At 45.2% G+C, this 18,205-nt stretch overlaps 1 protein-coding gene across 1 annotated transcript in view; it reads left to right on the top strand.

Annotated features, from left to right (window-relative positions):
- LOC109881223 (calsyntenin-2) overlaps positions 1 to 18,205 on the top strand; it is a 410,239-nt gene that overhangs the window by 373,423 nt on the left and 18,611 nt on the right. The window contains exons 12-15 of the mRNA XM_031791101.1: positions 13,192 to 13,403; positions 15,991 to 16,161; positions 16,842 to 16,987; positions 17,232 to 17,355. Of these exons, the coding sequence (XP_031646961.1) occupies positions 13,192 to 13,403; positions 15,991 to 16,161; positions 16,842 to 16,987; positions 17,232 to 17,355 (653 nt within the window). The remainder of the gene's footprint in view (positions 1 to 13,191; positions 13,404 to 15,990; positions 16,162 to 16,841; positions 16,988 to 17,231; positions 17,356 to 18,205) is intronic.

The raw sequence follows: 18,205 nt of genomic DNA, 5'->3' as shown, positions 1-18,205 counted from the left end.
TGACTGGATAAGGTCTTCTCTCTCCTGTACTTCATCTACCTCAGTACAGTGACTGGATAAGGTCTTCTCTCTCCTGTACTTCATCTACCTCAGTACAGTGACTGGATAAGGTCTTCTCTGTCCTTCATCTACCTCAGTACAGTGACTGGATAAGGTCTTCTCTGTCCTTCATCTACCTCAGTACAGTGACTGGATAAGGTCTTCTCTGTCCTTCATCTACCTCAGTACAGTGACTGGATAAGGTCTTCTCTCCTCTGTCCTTTATCGACCTCACATTGTGACAACTATCTGTCTTTTTTCCACCTCAGTCCAGTTTAACCTACTGTACCTGTAACTCTACCTGTACCTCTACATCTACCTGTACCTCTAAATGTACATCTAACTCTACCTGTACCTCTAACTCTACCTGTACCTCTACCTGTACGTGTAACTCTACCTGTACCTGTACCTCTAACTCTACCTGTACCTCTAACTCTACCTGTACATCTAACTCTACCTGTACCTCTAACTCTACCTGTACCTCTAACTCTACCTGTACCTCTAACTCTACCTGTACCTCTAACTCTAACTCTACCTGTACCTCTAACTCTCTCTGTACCTGTACCTCTAACTCTCTCTGTACCTGTACCTCTAACTCTACTTGTACCTCTAACTCTACCTATACCTCTAACTCTACCTGTACCTCCACCTGTACCTGTACCTCTAACTCTTCTTGTACCTCTACCTGTACCTCTAACTCTACCTGTACCTTTAAATCTCTCTGTACCTCTAACTCTACCTGTACCTCTAACTCTACCTGTACCTGTACCTCTAACTCTACTTGTACCTCTAACTCTACCTGTACCTCTAACTCTACCTGTACCTCTAACTCTACCTGTACCTCTAACTCTACCTGTACCTCTAACTCTACTTGTACCTCTAACTCTACCTGTACCTCCACCTCTAACTCTCTCTGTACCTCTACCTCTAACTCTAGTTGTACCTCTAACTCTACCTGTACTTGTACCTCTAACTCTACATGTACCTCTACCTGTACTTGTACCTCTAACTCTACTTGTAGCTCTACATGTACCTCTACCTGTACGTGTAACTCTACCTGTACCTGTACCTCTACCTGTACCTCTAACTCTACCTGAACCTCTATGTGTACCTCTAACTCTACCTGTACCTCTAACTCTACTTGTACCTCTAACTCTACTTGTACCTCTAACTCTACCTGTACCTTTAAATCTCTCTGTACCTCTAACTCTACCTGTACCTCTAACTCTACCTGTACCTCTAACTCTACCTGTACCTCTAACTCTCTCTGTACCTGTAACTCTAACTATACCTGTACCTCTAACTCTACCTGTACCTCTACCTGTACCTGTACCTCTAACTCTACTTGTACCTCTAACTCTACCTGTACCTCTAACTCTACCTGTACCTCTAACTCTACATGTACCTCTACCTGTACCTCTACCTGTACCTCTAACTCTACCTGAACCTCTACGTGTACCTCTAACTCTACCTGTACCTCTAACTCTACTTGTACCTCTAACTCTACTTGTACCTGTACCTGTATCTCTAACTCTACTTGTACCTCTAACTCTACCTGTACCTCTAACTCTACCTGTACCTCTAACCCTACCTGTACCTCTAACTCTACCTGTACCTCTACCTGAAACTCTACCTGTACCTATACCTCTAACTCTACCTGTACCCTAAACTCTACCTGTACCTCTAACTCTACCTGTACCTCTAACTCTACTTGTACCTCTACCTGTACCTCTAACTCTACCTGTACCTCTGCCTCTAACTCTCTCTTTACATGTACCTCTAACTCTAGTTGTACCTGTAACTCTACCTGTACCGCTACCTGTACTTGTACCTCTAACTCTACTTGTACCTCTACATGTACCTCTAACTCTACCTCTACCTGTACCTCTAACTCTACCTGCACCTCTACCTGTACGTGTAACTCTACCTGTACCTCTACCTGTACCTCTAACTCTACTTGTACCTCTAACTCTACTTGTACCTCTACCTGTACCTGTACCTCTACCTGTACCTCTAACTCTACTTGTACCTCTACCTGTACCTCTAACTCTACTTGTACCTCTACCTGTACCTCTAACTCTACCTGTACCTCTGCCTCTAACTCTCTCTTTACATGTACCTCTAACTCTAGTTGTACCTGTAACTCTACCTGTACCGCTACCTGTACTTGTACCTCTAACTCTACTTGTACCTCTACATGTACCTCTAACTCTACCTCTACCTGTACCTCTAACTCTACCTGCACCTCTACCTGTACGTGTAACTCTACCTGTACCTCTACCTGTACCTCTAACTCTACTTGTACCTCTAACTCTACTTGTACCTCTACCTGTACCTGTACCTCTACCTGTACCTCTAACTCTACTTGTACCTCTACCTGTACCTCTAACTCTACCTGTACCTCTAACTCTACCTGAATCTCTACCTGTACCTGTACCTATACCTCTAACTCTACCTGTACCCTAAACTCTACCTGTACCTGTACCTCTAACTCTACTTGTACCTCTACCTGTACCTCTAACTCTACCTGTACCTGTACCTCTAACTCTACCTGTACCTCTACCTGTACCTCTAACTCTACCTGTACCTCTAACCCTACCTGTACCTCTACCTCTAACTCTACCTGTACCTGTAACTCTACCTGTATCTCTAACTCTACCTGTATCTCTAACTCTACCTGTACCTGTATCTCTAACTCTACTTGTAACTCTACCTGTAACTCTACCTGTATCTCTAACTCTACCTGTACCTGTAACTCTACCTGTATCTTTAACTCTACCTGTACCTCTAACTCTACCTGTATCTCTAACTCTACCTGTACCTGTAACTCTACCTGTACCTCTAACTCTACCTGTACCTCTAACTCTACCTGTACCTCTACCTGTACCTGTACCTCTAACTCTCTCTGTACCTGTACCTCTAACTCTCTCTGTACCTGTACCTCTAACTCTACTTGTACCTGTAACTCGACCTGTACATCTAACTCTACCTGTACCTCTAACTCTACCTGTACCTCTACCTGTACGTGTAACTCTACCTGTACCTCTAACTCTACCTGTACCTGTACCTCGAACTCTACTTGTACCTCTAACTCTACCTATACCTCTAACTCTACCTGTACCTCTAACTCTTCTTGTACCTCTACCTGTACCTCTAACTCTACCTGTACCTTTAAATCTCTCTGTACCTCTAACTCTACCTGTACCTCTAACTCTACTTGTACCTCTACCTGTACCTGTACCTCTAACTCTACTTGTACCTCTAACTCTACCTTTACCTCTAACTCTACCTGTACCTCTAACTCTACCTGTACCTCTAACTCTACTTGTACCTCTAACTCTACCTGTACCTCTACCTCTCTCTGTACCTCTACCTCTAACTCTAGTTGTACCTGTAACTCTACCTGTACTTGTACCTCTACATGTACCTCTACCTGTACCTCTACCTGTATGTGTAACTCTACCTGTACCTCTACCTGTACCTCTAACTCTACCTGAACCTCTACGTGTACCTCTAACTCTACCTGTACCTCTACCTGTATCTCTAACTCTACCTGTACCTTTAAATCTCTCTGTACCTCTAACTCTACCTGTACCTCTAACTCTACCTGTACCTCTACTTGTACCTCTAACTCTACCTGTACCTCTAACTCTACCTGTACCTCTAACTCTACCTGAACCTCTACTTGTACCTCTAACTCTACTTGTACCTCTACCTGTACCTTTAAATCTCTCTGTACCTCTAACTCTACCTGTACCTGTAACTCTAACTATACCTGTACCTCTAACTCTACCTGTACCTGTAACTCTAACTATACCTGTACCTCTAACTCTACCTGTACCTGTACCTGTGCCTGTACTTCTAACTCTACCTGTACCTCTAACTCTAGTTGTACCTCTACATGTACCTCTACCTGTACCTCTACCTGTATGTGTAACTCTACCTGTACCTGTACCTCTACCTGTACCTCTAACTCTACCTGAACCTCTACCTGTACCTCTAACTCTACTTGTACCTCTAACTCTACTTGTACCTCTACCTGTACCTGTATCTCTAACTCTACTTGTACCTCTACCTGTACCTCTAACTCTACCTGTACCTCTAACCCTACCTGTACCTCTAACTCTACCTGTACCTGTACCTCTACCTGAAACTCTACCTGTACCTATACCTCTAACTCTACCTGTACCTCTAACTCTACCTGTACCTCTACCTGTACCTCTAACTCTACTTGTACCTCTAACTCTACTTGTACCTCTAACTCTACCTGTACCTCTAACTCTACCTGTACCTCTAACTCTACTTGTACCTCTAACTCTACCTGTACCTCTACCTGTACTTGTACCTGTACCTCTACCTGTACCTCTAACTCTACCTGTACCTCTAACTCTACTTGTACCTCTAACTCTACTTGTACCTCTAACTCTGCTTGTACCTCTACCTGTACCTCTAACTCTACCTGTACCTCTACCTGTACCTGTACCTCTAACTCTACTTGTACCTCTAACTCTACTTGTACCTCTAACTCTACCTGTACCTCTAACTCTACCTGTACCTCTAACTCTACTTGTACCTCTAACTCTACCTGTACCTCTACCTGTACTTGTACCTCTAACTCTACTTGTACCTCTACATGTACATCTACCTGTACCTCTACCTGTACCTCTACCTGTACCTGTACCTCTAACTGTACCTCTAACTCTACCTGTACCTCTAACTCTACTTGTACCTCTAACTCTGCTTGTACCTCTACCTGTACCTCTAACTCTACCTGTACCTTTAAATCTCTCTGTACCTCTAACTCTACCTGTACCTCTACCTGTACCTCTAAATCTACTTGTACCTCTAACTCTACCTGTACCTCTAACTCTACCTGTACCTGTACCTCTAACTCTACTTGTACCTCTAACTCTACCTGTACCTCTAACTCTACCTGTACCTCTAACTCTACCTGTACCTCTAACTCTACTTGTACCTCTAACTCTACCTGTACCTCTACCTCTAACTCTCTCTGTACCTCTACCTCTAACTCTAGTTGTACCTGTAACTCTACCTGTACTTGTACCTCTAACTATACTTGTACCTCTACATGTACCTCTACCTGTACCTCTACCTGTACGTGTAACTCTACCTGTACCTGTACCTCTACCTGTACCTCTAACTCTACCTGAACCTCTACGTGTACCTCTAACTCTACCTGTACCTTTAAATCTCTCTGTACCTCTAACTCTACCTGTACCTCTAACTCTACCTGTACCTCTACTTGTACCTCTAACTCTACCTGTACCTCTAACTCTACCTGAACCTCTACTTGTACCTCTAACTCTACTTGTACCTCTACCTGTACCTGTATCTCTAACTCTACCTGTACCTTTAAATCTCTCTGTACCTCTAACTCTACCTGTACCTCTAACTCTATCTGTACCTCTACTTGTACCTCTAACTCTACCTGTACCTCTAACTCTACCTGTACCTCTAACTCTACCTGAACCTCTACTTGTACCTCTAACTCTACTTGTACCTCTACCTGTACCTGTATCTCTAACTCTACCTGTACCTTTAAATCTCTCTGTACCTCTAACTCTACCTGTACCTGTAACTCTAACTATACCTGTACCTCTAACTCTACCTGTACCTGTAACTCTAACTATACCTGTACCTCTAACTCTACCTGTACCTGTACCTGTGCCTGTACCTGTACTTCTAACTCTACCTGTACCTCTAACTCTAGTTGTACCTCTACATGTACCTCTACCTGTACCTCTACCTGTATGTGTAACTCTACCTGTACCTGTACCTATACCTGTACCTCTAACTCTACCTGAACCTCTACCTGTACCTCTAACTCTACTTGTACCTCTACCTGTACCTGTATCTCTAACTCTACTTGTACCTCTACCTGTACCTCTAACTCTACCTGTACCTCTAACCCTACCTGTACCTCTAACTCTACCTGTACCTGTACCTCTACCTGAAACTCTACCTGTACCTATACCTCTAACTCTACCTGTACCCTAAACTCTACCTGTACCTCTAACTCTACCTGTACCTGTACCTCTAACTCTACTTGTACCTCTACCTGTACCTCTAACTCTACCTGTACCTCTGCCTCTAACTCTCTCTTTACATGTACCTCTAACTCTAGTTGTACCTGTAACTCTACCTGTTACCTCTAACTCTACCTGTACCGCTACCTGTACTTGTACCTCTAACTCTACTTGTACCTCTAACTCTACCTGTACCTCTACCTCTACCTGAACCTCTACCTGTACCTATACCTCTAACTCTACTTGTACCCCTAACTCTACTTGTACCTCTACCTGTACCTGTACCTCTAACTCTACCTGTACCTCTACCTGTACCTCTAACTCTACCTGTACCTCTAACCCTACCTGTACCTCTAACTCTACCTGTACCTCTAACTCTACCTCTACCTGAATCTCTACCTGTACCTGTACCTATACCTCTAACTCTACCTGTACCCTAAACTCTACCTGTACCTGTACCTCTAACTCTACCTGCACCTCTAACTCTACCTGTACCTCTAACTCTACCTGTACCTCTAACTCTACCTGTACCTCTAACCCTACCTGTAACTATAACTCTACCTGTACCTGTACCTCTACCTGTACCTCTAACTCTACCTGTAACTCTACCTGTAGCTCTAACTCTACTTGTACCTCTACCTGTACCTCTAACTCAACTTGTACCTGTAACTCTACCTGTACCTCTAACTCTACCTGTACTTCTAACTCTACTTGTACCTCTAACTCTACCTGTACCTCTACCTATATGTGTACCTCTACCTGTACCTCTAACTCTACCTGTACCTCTAACCCTACATGTACCTCTAACTCTACCTGTACTTCTACCTGTACCTGTACCTCTACCTGTACTTGTACCTCTAACTCTACCTGTACCTCTACCTGTATCTCTAACTCTACCTGTACCTCTACCTGAACCTGTACCTCTACCTGCACCTCTACCTGTAACTCTACTTGTACCTCTACCTGTATCTCTAACTCTACCTGTAACTCTAACTCTACCTGTACCTGTAACTCTACCTGTATCTTTAACTCTACCTGTACCTGTACCTCTAACTCTACCTGTACCTCTAACTCTACTTGTAACTCTACCTGTACCTGTAACTCTACCTGTGTCTCTAACTCTACCTGTACCTGTATCTCTAACTCTACCTGTACCTCTACCTGTATCTCTAACTCTACCTGTATCTCTAACTCTACCTGTAACTCTACCTGTGTCTCTAACTCTACCTGTACCTTTAACTCTACCTGTACCTCTACCTGTATCTCTAACTCTACCTGTACCTGTAACTCTACCTGTATCTTTAACTCTACCTGTATCTCTAACTCTACCTGTACCTGTAACTCTACCTGTACCTGTAACTCTACCTGTATCTCTAACTGTACCTGTAACTCTACCTGTACCTGTAACTCTACCTGTATCTCTAACTGTACCTGTAGCGCTACCTGTATCTCTAACTGTACCTGTAACTCTACCTGTACCTGTAACTCTAACTGTACCTGTAACTCTACCTGTACCTGTAACTCTACCTGTATATCTAACTGTACCTGTAACTCTACCTGTATCTCTAACTCTACCTGTAACTCTTCCTGTACCTCTACCTGAATCTCTAACTCTACCTGTACCTCTACCTGTATCTCTAACTCTACCTGTATCTCTAACTCTACCTGTATCTCTAACTCTACATGTATCTCTAACTCTACATGTATCTCTAACTCTACCTGTACCTGTAACTCTACCTGTATCTCTAACTGTACCTGTAACTCTACCTGTACCTGTATCTCTAACTGTACCTGTAACTCTACCTGTATCTCTAACTGTACCTGTAACTCTACCTGTACCTGTAACTCTACCTGTATCTCTAACTCTACCTGTAACTCTAACTGTACCTGTACCTGTAACTCTTCCTGTACCTCTACCTGTATCTCTAACTCTACCTGTAACTGTACCTCTACCTGTATCTCTAACTCTACCTCTACCTGTATCTCTAACTCTTCCTGTACCTCTACCTGTATCTCTAACTCTACCTGTACCTGTACCTCTACCTCTATATGTACCTCTACCTGTACCTCTAACTCTACCTGTACCTCTAACCCTACATGTACCTCTAACTCTACCTGTACTTCTACCTGTACCTCTAACTCTACCTGTATCTCTAACTCTACCTGTACCTCTACCTGTAACTCTACCTGAACCTGTACCTGTACCTCTACCGGCACCTCTACCTGTAACTCTACCTGTATCTCTAACTCTACCTCTGCCTGTAACTCTAGCTGTAACTCTACCTCTACCTGTATCTCTAACTCTACCTGTATCTTTAACTCTACCTGTACCTGTACCTCTAACTCTACCTGTACCTCTAACTCTACCTGTACCTGTAACTCTACCTGTGTCTCTAACTCTACCTGTACCTGTATCTCTAACTCTACCTGTACCTCTACCTGTATCTCTAACTCTACCTGTATCTCTAACTCTACTTGTAACTCTACCTGTAACTCTACCTGTGTCTCTAACTCTACCTGTACCTTTAACTCTACCTGTACCTCTACCTGTATCTCTAACTCTACCTGTACCTGTAACTCTACCTGTATCTTTAACTCTACCTGTACCTCTAACTCTACCTGTACCTCTACCTGTACCTCTAACTCTACCTGTACCTGTAACTCTACCTGTGTCTCTAACTCTACCTGTACCTGTATCTCTAACTCTACCTGTACCTGTATCTCTAACTCTACCTGTACCTGTAACTCTACCTGTATCTCTAACTGTACCTGTAACTCTACCTGTACCTGTATCTCTAACTGTACCTGTAACTCTACCTGTACCTGTAACTCTACCTGTATCTCTAACTGTACCTGTAACTCTACCTGTACCTGTAACTCTACCTGTATCTCTAACTGTACCTGTAACGCTACCTGTATCTCTAACTGTACCTGTAACTCTACCTGTACCTGTAACTCTAACTGTACCTGTAACTCTACCTGTACCTGTAACTCTACCTGTATCTCTAACTGTACCTGTATCTCTAACTCTACCTGTAACTCTTCCTGTACCTCTACCTGAATCTCTAACTCTACCTGTAGCTCTACCTGTATCTCTAACTCTACCTGAATCTCTAACTCTACCTGTATCTCTAACTCTACCTGTATCTCTAACTCTACCTGTATCTCTAACTCTACCTGTACCTGTAACTCTACCTGTATCTCTAACTCTACCTGTACCTGTATCTCTAACTGTACCTGTATCTCTAACTGTAACTCTACCTGTACCTGTATCTCTAACTGTACCTGTAACTCTAACTGTACCTGTACCTCTAACTCTACCTGTGTCTCTAACTCTACCTGTACCTGTACCTGTAACTCTTCCTGTACCTCTACCTGTATCTCTAACTCTACCTGTAACTGTACCTCTACCTGTATCTCTAACTCTACCTCTACCTGTATCTCTAACTCTACCTGTACCTGTAACTCTACCTGTAACTCTTCCTGTACCTCTACCTGTATCTCTAACTCTACCTGTAACTCTACCTGTACCTGTATCTCTAACTCTACCTGTAACTGTACCTATAACTCTTCATGTACCTCTACCTGTACCTCTAACTCTACCTGTAACTCTTCCTGTACCTCTACCTGTAACTCTACCTCTACCTGTACCTGTAACTCTACCTGTATCTCTAACTCTACCTGTACCTGTCTGTGCATTTAGTCATCTCTCTCTCTGTCCTCCTGCTCCATCTCTCTCTTAATGATATATTTCTCCTTCCTTCTCTCATTTTTCTCCTCACTCTTTTTGTCTTCTCACTCCATTTTCCACATCCTCTTCTTATCTTCCTGTGATCTGTGAGTTTAAACTAGACCCAGCACCTTCTCACTGTCAACACAAAACAACAGCACAGTGACTCATTAGAGCACATCTCACACTCACTCATGTATAGATAGTTAGCTACTCCCTCTTCTTCTCTCCCTCTCCTTCTCTCGCTGTCCTCTGCTCCCTCTCCCTGTCCTTCTCTCCCTCTCCTCCTCTACCTGTCCCTCTCTCCCTCTGCTCCCTTTCACTGTCCTTCTCGCCTGCTCCTCCTCTCCCTCTGCTCCCTCTCTCCCTCTTTCTCTACCATCTTTTGTTCTTTATTCCACCACTCTCTCTGTTCCACATTGCCACCTGGGGCAAGTTTTTACATTTTCATGTTATTTATTAATAATTCTGTCTGGGTTTTGCCAGAGGACAGAGAGGGAGAGAGACAGAGCGAGGCTGGATGGTATTTTATAACAGCCATCCCTGGCGGGCTGTGGTGAATATTCATAGCAGGTTTAAATATGTGCAGCCCCCCACAGCTCAGCCCTGGAGGTTTCTACTCCGCCCCCCTATTGGGTTCGACGCAGGGCTGCGGGCCCATCCCTTCAGCTAGCTTAGCAAGGAAGGGAGGGGAGCTAGGAAGAGGAGGGGTCGACTGGGCTGCAGGCACACCAATTAGAAATTAATACATTATGCTCACGATGCTTAAGCTTGTGTATTTCTCGATGTTGTTTAATAAAGTTTTCTGGTTGCGTGTAGGCGGGTGGCTGGGGCTGTGGTACGCAGGCTATCCAGTGGTCTACACTGCCTGTGAACCTTGTTACGATCCAGCTGTTGCTCACAAAGAGAGGGTCTGGTAGTCGTCTTAGACAAGCTTTGATAACAATAATGTGTAAATCAGCAGGCATTGATGAATTCAAACAGAATTCATTTAGAACAACGTCCAGTAAACAGGCCTCCAGAGCAGACTGTCTGTTAGGCTACAGCCAAGACATAAACTCCTCCTGAGGAATGCTGCTATTTGCTGTAAATTTCCCGGTAAGTGCCGTATCACTCTAAACAAATAAATAAAGTTGTTAATTAATTCCTTAAAACACACTTAAGCGTGTTTTCAGCGTAATAAGACAATTACTGCAGCCATCAGGAACAAGTAACTAGTGTTAATCTATGCAGGGCCTTTATTCTACCATCACATTTTCTTTCATTCATTTGGTTGGGGTCCAAGTCCTCACCGTGGCCTACGCACGCTAAGTCTCCACGCTCCACTGTCTCTGTGTCCTCTACACAACAATACCCTGCCGCTCCACTGTCTCCTCTCCACAACAATACCCTGCTGCTCCACTGTCTCTGTCTCCTCTCCACAACAATACCTTGCTGCTCCACTGTCTCTGTGTCCTCTACACAACAATACCCTGCCGCTCCACTGTCTCCTCTCCACAACAATACCCTGCCGCTCCACTGTCTCCTCTCCACAACAATACCCTGCTGCTCCACTGTCTCCTCTCCACAACAATACCCTGCTGCTCCACTGTCTCTGTCTCCTCTCCACAACAATACCCTGCTGCTCCACTGTCTCTGTGTCCTCTACACAACAATACCCTGCCGCTCCACTGTCTCCTCTCCACAACAATACCCTGCCGCTCCACTGTCTCCTCTCCACAACAATACCCTGCTGCTCCACTGTCTCTGTGTCCTCTCCACAACAATACCCTGCCGCTCCACTGTCTCCTCTCCACAACAATACCCTGCCGCTCCACTGTCTCCTCTCCACAACAATACCCTGCTGCTCCACTGTCTCTGTCTCCTCTCCACAACAATACCCTGCTGCTCCACTGTCTCTGCCTCCTCTCCACAACAATATCCTGCTGCTCCACTGTCTCTGCCTCCTCTCCACAACAATACCCTGCTGCTCCACTGTCTCTGCCTCCTCTCCACAACAATACCCTGCTGCTCCACTGTCTCTGCCTCCTCTCCACAACAATACCATGCCGCTCCACTGTCTCTGCCTCCTCTCCTCAACAATACCCTGCTGCTCCACTGTCTCTGCCTCCTCTCCACAACAATACCATGCCGCTCCACTGTCTCTGCCTCCTCTCCTCAACAATACCCTGCTGCTCCACTGTCTCTGCCTCCTCTCCTCAACAATACCCTGCCGCTCCACTGTCTCTGCCTCCTCTCCACAACAATACCCTGCTGCTCCACTGTCTCTGCCTCCTCTCCACAACAATACCCTGCTGCTCCACTGCCTCTGCCTCCTCTCCACAACAATACCCTGCCGAGGCGAGGAAAGACACAACTTGTGGATCACCGCTTGAGAGAAAAAGAGAAAGGGAGATTAGGCTATACCACGCTTGACTGAAAACATGTTTTTTACACCAGAAAGAGGGAGATATGACTGTGAAATCCCTGTGTGTTAGTGTTCCATGTGAGGGCTTTTACAGCGGTGTTTATGCGTGAAATAAACAAGAACTAGGCCAGCAGCAATGTCATATATAACGGGTAATCACAGGTAATTATGTCGGAATCTCCTTATGCTTGTGCATTTTTCTGCAAAGCTCCAACTGAATAAAGAGCTGTTGTTGTGCCAGTCCCAGCCTCTGACAGATGTTCAACTTCCTTCTCTGTAACTACATGGATGTGAAAAACATCCCTCTAGTTGCTACCAGCTTTCACAGCTCCCTTGTTAACTGTATTTTCCTTCTCTCCTCAGCCTCCCTCTTTCTCTCTCTCTCCTCAGCCTCCCCTCTCTCTCTCCCCAGCCTCCCTCTCTCTCTCTCCCTCACTCTTTCTCTCCTCAGCCTCCACCTGTCTCTCTCTTTCTCTCCTAAGCCTCCCTCCTTCTCTCCTCATCCTCCCTCTCTCTTTCTCTCCCTCACCCTTTCTCTCCTCAGCCTCCACCTGTCTCTCGCTTTCTCTCCTAAGCCTCCCTCCCTCTCTCCTCATCCCCCCTCTCTCTCTCTCTCCATATTGTATCTTGCTCCTGTGGTTTCTCATTGATTGATGTCTAATCTGCATTGTTTATGCAGTATGTGTCAGGTTATTTATGCATGTCTATGTCAGATGTCTGTCTCACAGATGTCTGCATTCAGTCAGCCTCACAGTGTAGTAGGTGGAGGCTTATTCAACCTTTTCAAGGTTGCTGATTTCTGGAATTAGCCCACGCACACATTCTCAAAGTATCTAAGTATTCAATGGCTCTGATATTTCACACATACCTGAAGTGATGCCCAGCAAACACATACTGAAACATACATTCACATTCTATTTAATCAGAGTTAACCCTTCCCTCCATCTCTGTATTCCTCGCCCTCCCAGGTGTTTTGGGGAGGACACGTGTATCTCCATCCCGGACATCGATGCAGTGGTGATGGTGCTGCAGCCCAGTGAACCCAGGATCACCATAGCTGGGGTGGACAGACTGACCAGGCCAGTAGCTGACCTCAGAGGACCAGCCGGACTCACTCTGTTCCAGGACCTTCACATCATCAGTACTGTCACCAAGGGAGACACAGCCTCACACCATACAGGTACAGGGTACAGGCATAGAGGTGTGTTTGTGTGTGTGTGTGTGTGTGTGTGTGTGTGTGTGTGTGTGTGTGTGTGTGTGTGTGTGTGTGTGTGTGTGTGCGTGCGTGCGTGCGTGTGTGTGTAAAGGGAGAAATTGATAGATACTGGGTGCAAACCAAACAGAGAGAGAGAGAGAGAGAAATAGACAGAGAATAGCAGAGGGGAATGGCTTGTAATTATAATACTGGTCCAAGACACACTGCTCACCACCACAAAACTATTTGATTAGGTTGAAGTCTTTAGACTCTGGAGAGCACAACATCTCCTGTCATATTGGAACTTCATCAACTCCTCTCTATCCCATACACGCACACGCCATTAACCACACGCTCCTAGTCACACAACAGTTGGCTAATATATAGCCTCCAGCTGTGGTCTCCATTTCAGCTGCAGAACGAGAGGAGGAAAGAAGGAGGCTGAGTCCTGAAAGCGCTGCAGAGTGTTTTCCACCTTCCTGACAATGGAGCGAGTGAAACCTCTCGCTCTGGTTATCCCCGTCTAATTGGCAGCTATAGCGTTGAGGCTGAGGCAGAGCACTGCTGTTCTGTGTTGTTCCCAGACTCCGCACTGAGAGGACTAGAGACGGGATTTAAATGTCATTTCCATTTGCTGTTCAGCCAGGCAGGAACCCATGCAATCATTTGTCTGGTAGGCAGAGGTCTTAGTCAGCGGGGGGGCTGGACTGTAGAAGCTGGGGATAGTGGGAGGGAGGGAGGGCAAGTCTGATGTCAGTTGTACAGGCCGGCTCTGTTCTGCCTCCCCCACCATTCACAGTTCCTTTAGTAAGAATTGTGACTTGCACAGCAGGATTAGACTGTACTTAGTGTGGAGAAAGGGTCACCGGGTGTTAAACGGCTCAGTGCAGCAGTAGGATAGTTGGAGATCCCCGCACACACACACACAATCTCATACAATATGAAATACAGATTCCATTCACTCCATCATATGACATCTACTCTCGCTCTTTCTTTCAGGTTTCATTATGTTTGCCCTCCATGAGTTATTCTCCTCTTCTCTGTATTTGTTAGTCTCTCATGCTCTACTCTTTCCTTACACCAGCACACTCTCCTCTCCACTCCTTTCTAAACATTCTCTCCTCTCCACTATATCTCCACTCCTTTCTAAACATTCTCTCCTCTCCACTGTATCTCCACTCCTTTCTAAACATTCTCTCCTCTCCACTGTATCTCCACTCCTTTCTAAACATTCTCTCCTCTCCACTGTATCTCCACTCCTTTCTAAACATGTTCTCCTCTCCACTGTATCTGCACTCCTTTCTAAACATTCTCTCCTCTCCACTGTATCTCCACTCCTTTCTAAACATTCTCTCCTCTCCACTGTATCTCCACTCCATTCTAAACATTCCCTCCTCTCCACTGTATCTCCACTCCATTCTAAACATTCCCTCCTCTCCACTCCATTCTAAACATTCCCTCCTCTCCACTCCATTCTAAACATTCCCTCCTCTCCACTCCATTATAAACATTCTCTCCTCTCCACTGTATCTCAACTCCTTTCTAAACATTCTCTCCTCTCCACTGTATCTCCACTCCTTTCTAAACATTCTCTCCTCCCCACTGTATCTCCACTCCTTTCTAAACATTCTCTCCTCTCCATGGTGCAGTATTCCATCTCTCTCAGTCTGCATGTCTCATGGGGTCTCCTCAGCTCCAGATGTTTACCCTCCTTCCCTCAGTTAGCACAGCTCTGAGATCAGTCAAGCCTCAGCCAGGGATAGAGGAGAACCAGGGTCTTCCCGGACCCCTGCTCTTCCAAGGACAGCCCCTGATTTGAGGAGTGTCTCTCCGTAGGGAGGCTGTTGAGTGGGCATGCCAGGTGTTACCCCTCCCCAGGAGAGAACACAGCAGGCTGAGAGGCAGGGAGCGCTAGAGAACTGTGGCTAACCTAACTGTACAGCAGACTCTGTGACACCCAGGCTGGCTGAGTGTGTAGCAACAGAGGTCGTTAAAAATGCAGCTGAAGAGTTTTTGAACAGTGTTTTTGAACAGCGTTTTGGGGAAAATAGCTTGTTAATTTAAGTTGGTTAGTGTGGAATAGTGTTTAAAACAATGCTCTTGGATAATATTGTTGTGTACAGATGCACAATCTTAATTTGACCCTGCTTCTCACAGCAGGAAAATAATCCTGCAGCGACAGGAAATGTAAATGATTGTGTGGATTGTAATTAATGGGCATTTTTGTAGGTGGTGAATCATTTATTGTTATGATAAATCTAATTTAGTTTATTTGCACAAATAGAAAGGTAGTTTGTAACATTAAATAACATCAACAGTATGTGCAGGAGTGGAAGAAAGACCCAAACAGCTTGTCTAGTAACCCCCCATAATGGTCAGAAATCCTACAGATTCAGCAGTGTGGACACTTTAAAGTGAAACTACAACCTTTAGAAGCCTTGTTAAAACCTCCGATACACTACCAGTTGTATTTCCTGCTGTGCAACAGACGGATCAAATTAACATAGCAGGTCTGTATGTGTGAGCGCATGCATTCAACTGTGTATGTGTGTGTGTGTGTTTTTTCTTTCAGCGGGCAGGCTGGGGGTCCAGGAGGAGATCATCCATAACCTGGACTACTGTGACATCCTGGTGCTGGGGGAGGAGCTAAGGCCGGAGCAGGAGGGTCTCCAGCTGCAGCGTAGCACCCTGCTGGGGAAACACCTGGACGCCACCAACTCCACCTCCGGCATGTCTATATACGGTAAGTTACCATGGCAATATCTAACCTCCAGACCTCTAACCCATATATAACCTCTGACCCTTACCCCAACTCCACCTCTGGCATGTCTCCATCTATGTTACCATGCAAACATCTAACCATAACCCACATCTTCCTCCATAACCATAACCCCCATCTTCCTCCATAACCATAAACCCCCATCTTCCTCCATAACCATAAACCCCCATCTTCCTCTATAACCATAAACCCCCATCTTCCTCTATAAAAATAACCCCCATCTTCCTCCATAACCCCCATCTTCCTCCATAACCATAAACCCCCATCTTCCTCCATAACCCCCATCTTCCTCTATAACCCCCATCTTCCTCCATAACCATAACCCCCATCTTCCTCCATAACCCCCATCTTCCTCTATAACCCCCATCTTCCTCCATAACCCCCATCTTCCTCTATAAACCCCATCTTCCACCATAACCATAACCCCCATCTTCCTCCATAACCATAACCCCCATCTTCCTCCATAACCATAACCCCCATCTTCCTCCATAACCCCCATCTTCCTCTATAACCCCCATCTTCCTCCATAACCATAACCCCCATCTTCCTCTATAAAAACTAACCCCTATCTTCCTCTATAACCATAACCCCTGTATCTATGAAACTGGTAGTGACCATAGAAACATGTCCACCATCTCTCTTAGGTGTGGACTCGATGTCCAACTATGAGCAGGTGATCAGACAGGTGCATTACCACAACTGGCACCCCACCCAGACCCCAGACAGGAAGTTCCGTCTCACCTGCTCCGAGCTCAACGGACGCTACACCAGCAATGAGTTCACCCTGGAGGTCAGTGGACTAGAGAATGGAATGATAAAGATATAGGGATTCCAATGTTCCTGTGCTTTTAGAGATTATATTTGTTTAGACAATTCCTGACTTGAGACCCCTTTCCTTCTATGTTCTTGCTCTAGCCAGAAAACCTCTGACAGTTCTGTGTCTAATAGTCCTTATTTGTAGTTTACTCTTATATTTTCTGAGACATTTATCTTATTATACCTATAACCTTGCTCTCTATTCTTGCCCCCCCCAGATCAGTGTACTCCACAAATCAGAGGCTGGGGAGCATGTCAATCACATGGTAGCCCCGCCCCAGTACATGCAAGTGGTTCATCATCCGGCCATGGTCCACAGTCTATACCCCACACACGGTTCAGGTAAGACTGTAGAATCAGTCTATACACCACACACTGCTCACTACAGAATAAGCAGTCTATACCATACACACAGCTCACTACAGAATCATCAGTCTATACCCTACACACAGCTCACCATAGAATCAGCAGTCTATACCCCACACACAACTCACTACAGAATCATCAGTCTATACACCACACACAGCTCACTATAGAATCATCAGTCTATACTCCACACACAGCTCACTACAGAATCAGTCTATACCCCACACACAGCTCACTATAGAATCAGTCTATACCCCACACACAGCTCACTACAGAATCATCAGTCTATATCCCACACACAGCTCACTACAAAATCATCAGTCTATACCCCACACACAGCTCACTATAGAATCATCAGTCTATACACCACACACAGCTCACTACAGAATAAGCAGTCTATACCATACACACAGCTCACTACAGAATCATCAGTCTATACCCTACACACAGCTCACCATAGAATCAGCAGTCTATACCCCACACACAACTCACTACAGAATCATCAGACTATACACCACACACAGCTCACTATAGAATCAGTCTATACACCACACACAGCTCACTACAGAATCATCAGTCTATACCCCACACACAACTCACTACAGAATCAGCGGTCTATATCCCACACACAGCTCACTATAGAATCATCAGTCTATACACCACACACAGCTCACTACAGAATCATCAGTCTATACCCCACACACAACTCACTACAGAATCAGCAGTCTATACCCCACACGCAGCTCACTACAGAATCAGTCTATACCCCACACACAGCTCACTACAGAATCATCAGTCTATACACCACACACAGCTCACTACAGAA

Source organism: Oncorhynchus kisutch, linkage group LG15 (assembly GCF_002021735.2).
Source record: "Oncorhynchus kisutch isolate 150728-3 linkage group LG15, Okis_V2, whole genome shotgun sequence".
Taxonomy (NCBI): Eukaryota; Metazoa; Chordata; class Actinopteri; order Salmoniformes; family Salmonidae; genus Oncorhynchus; species Oncorhynchus kisutch.
This window is presented reverse-complemented; position numbering and strand designations above follow the sequence as displayed.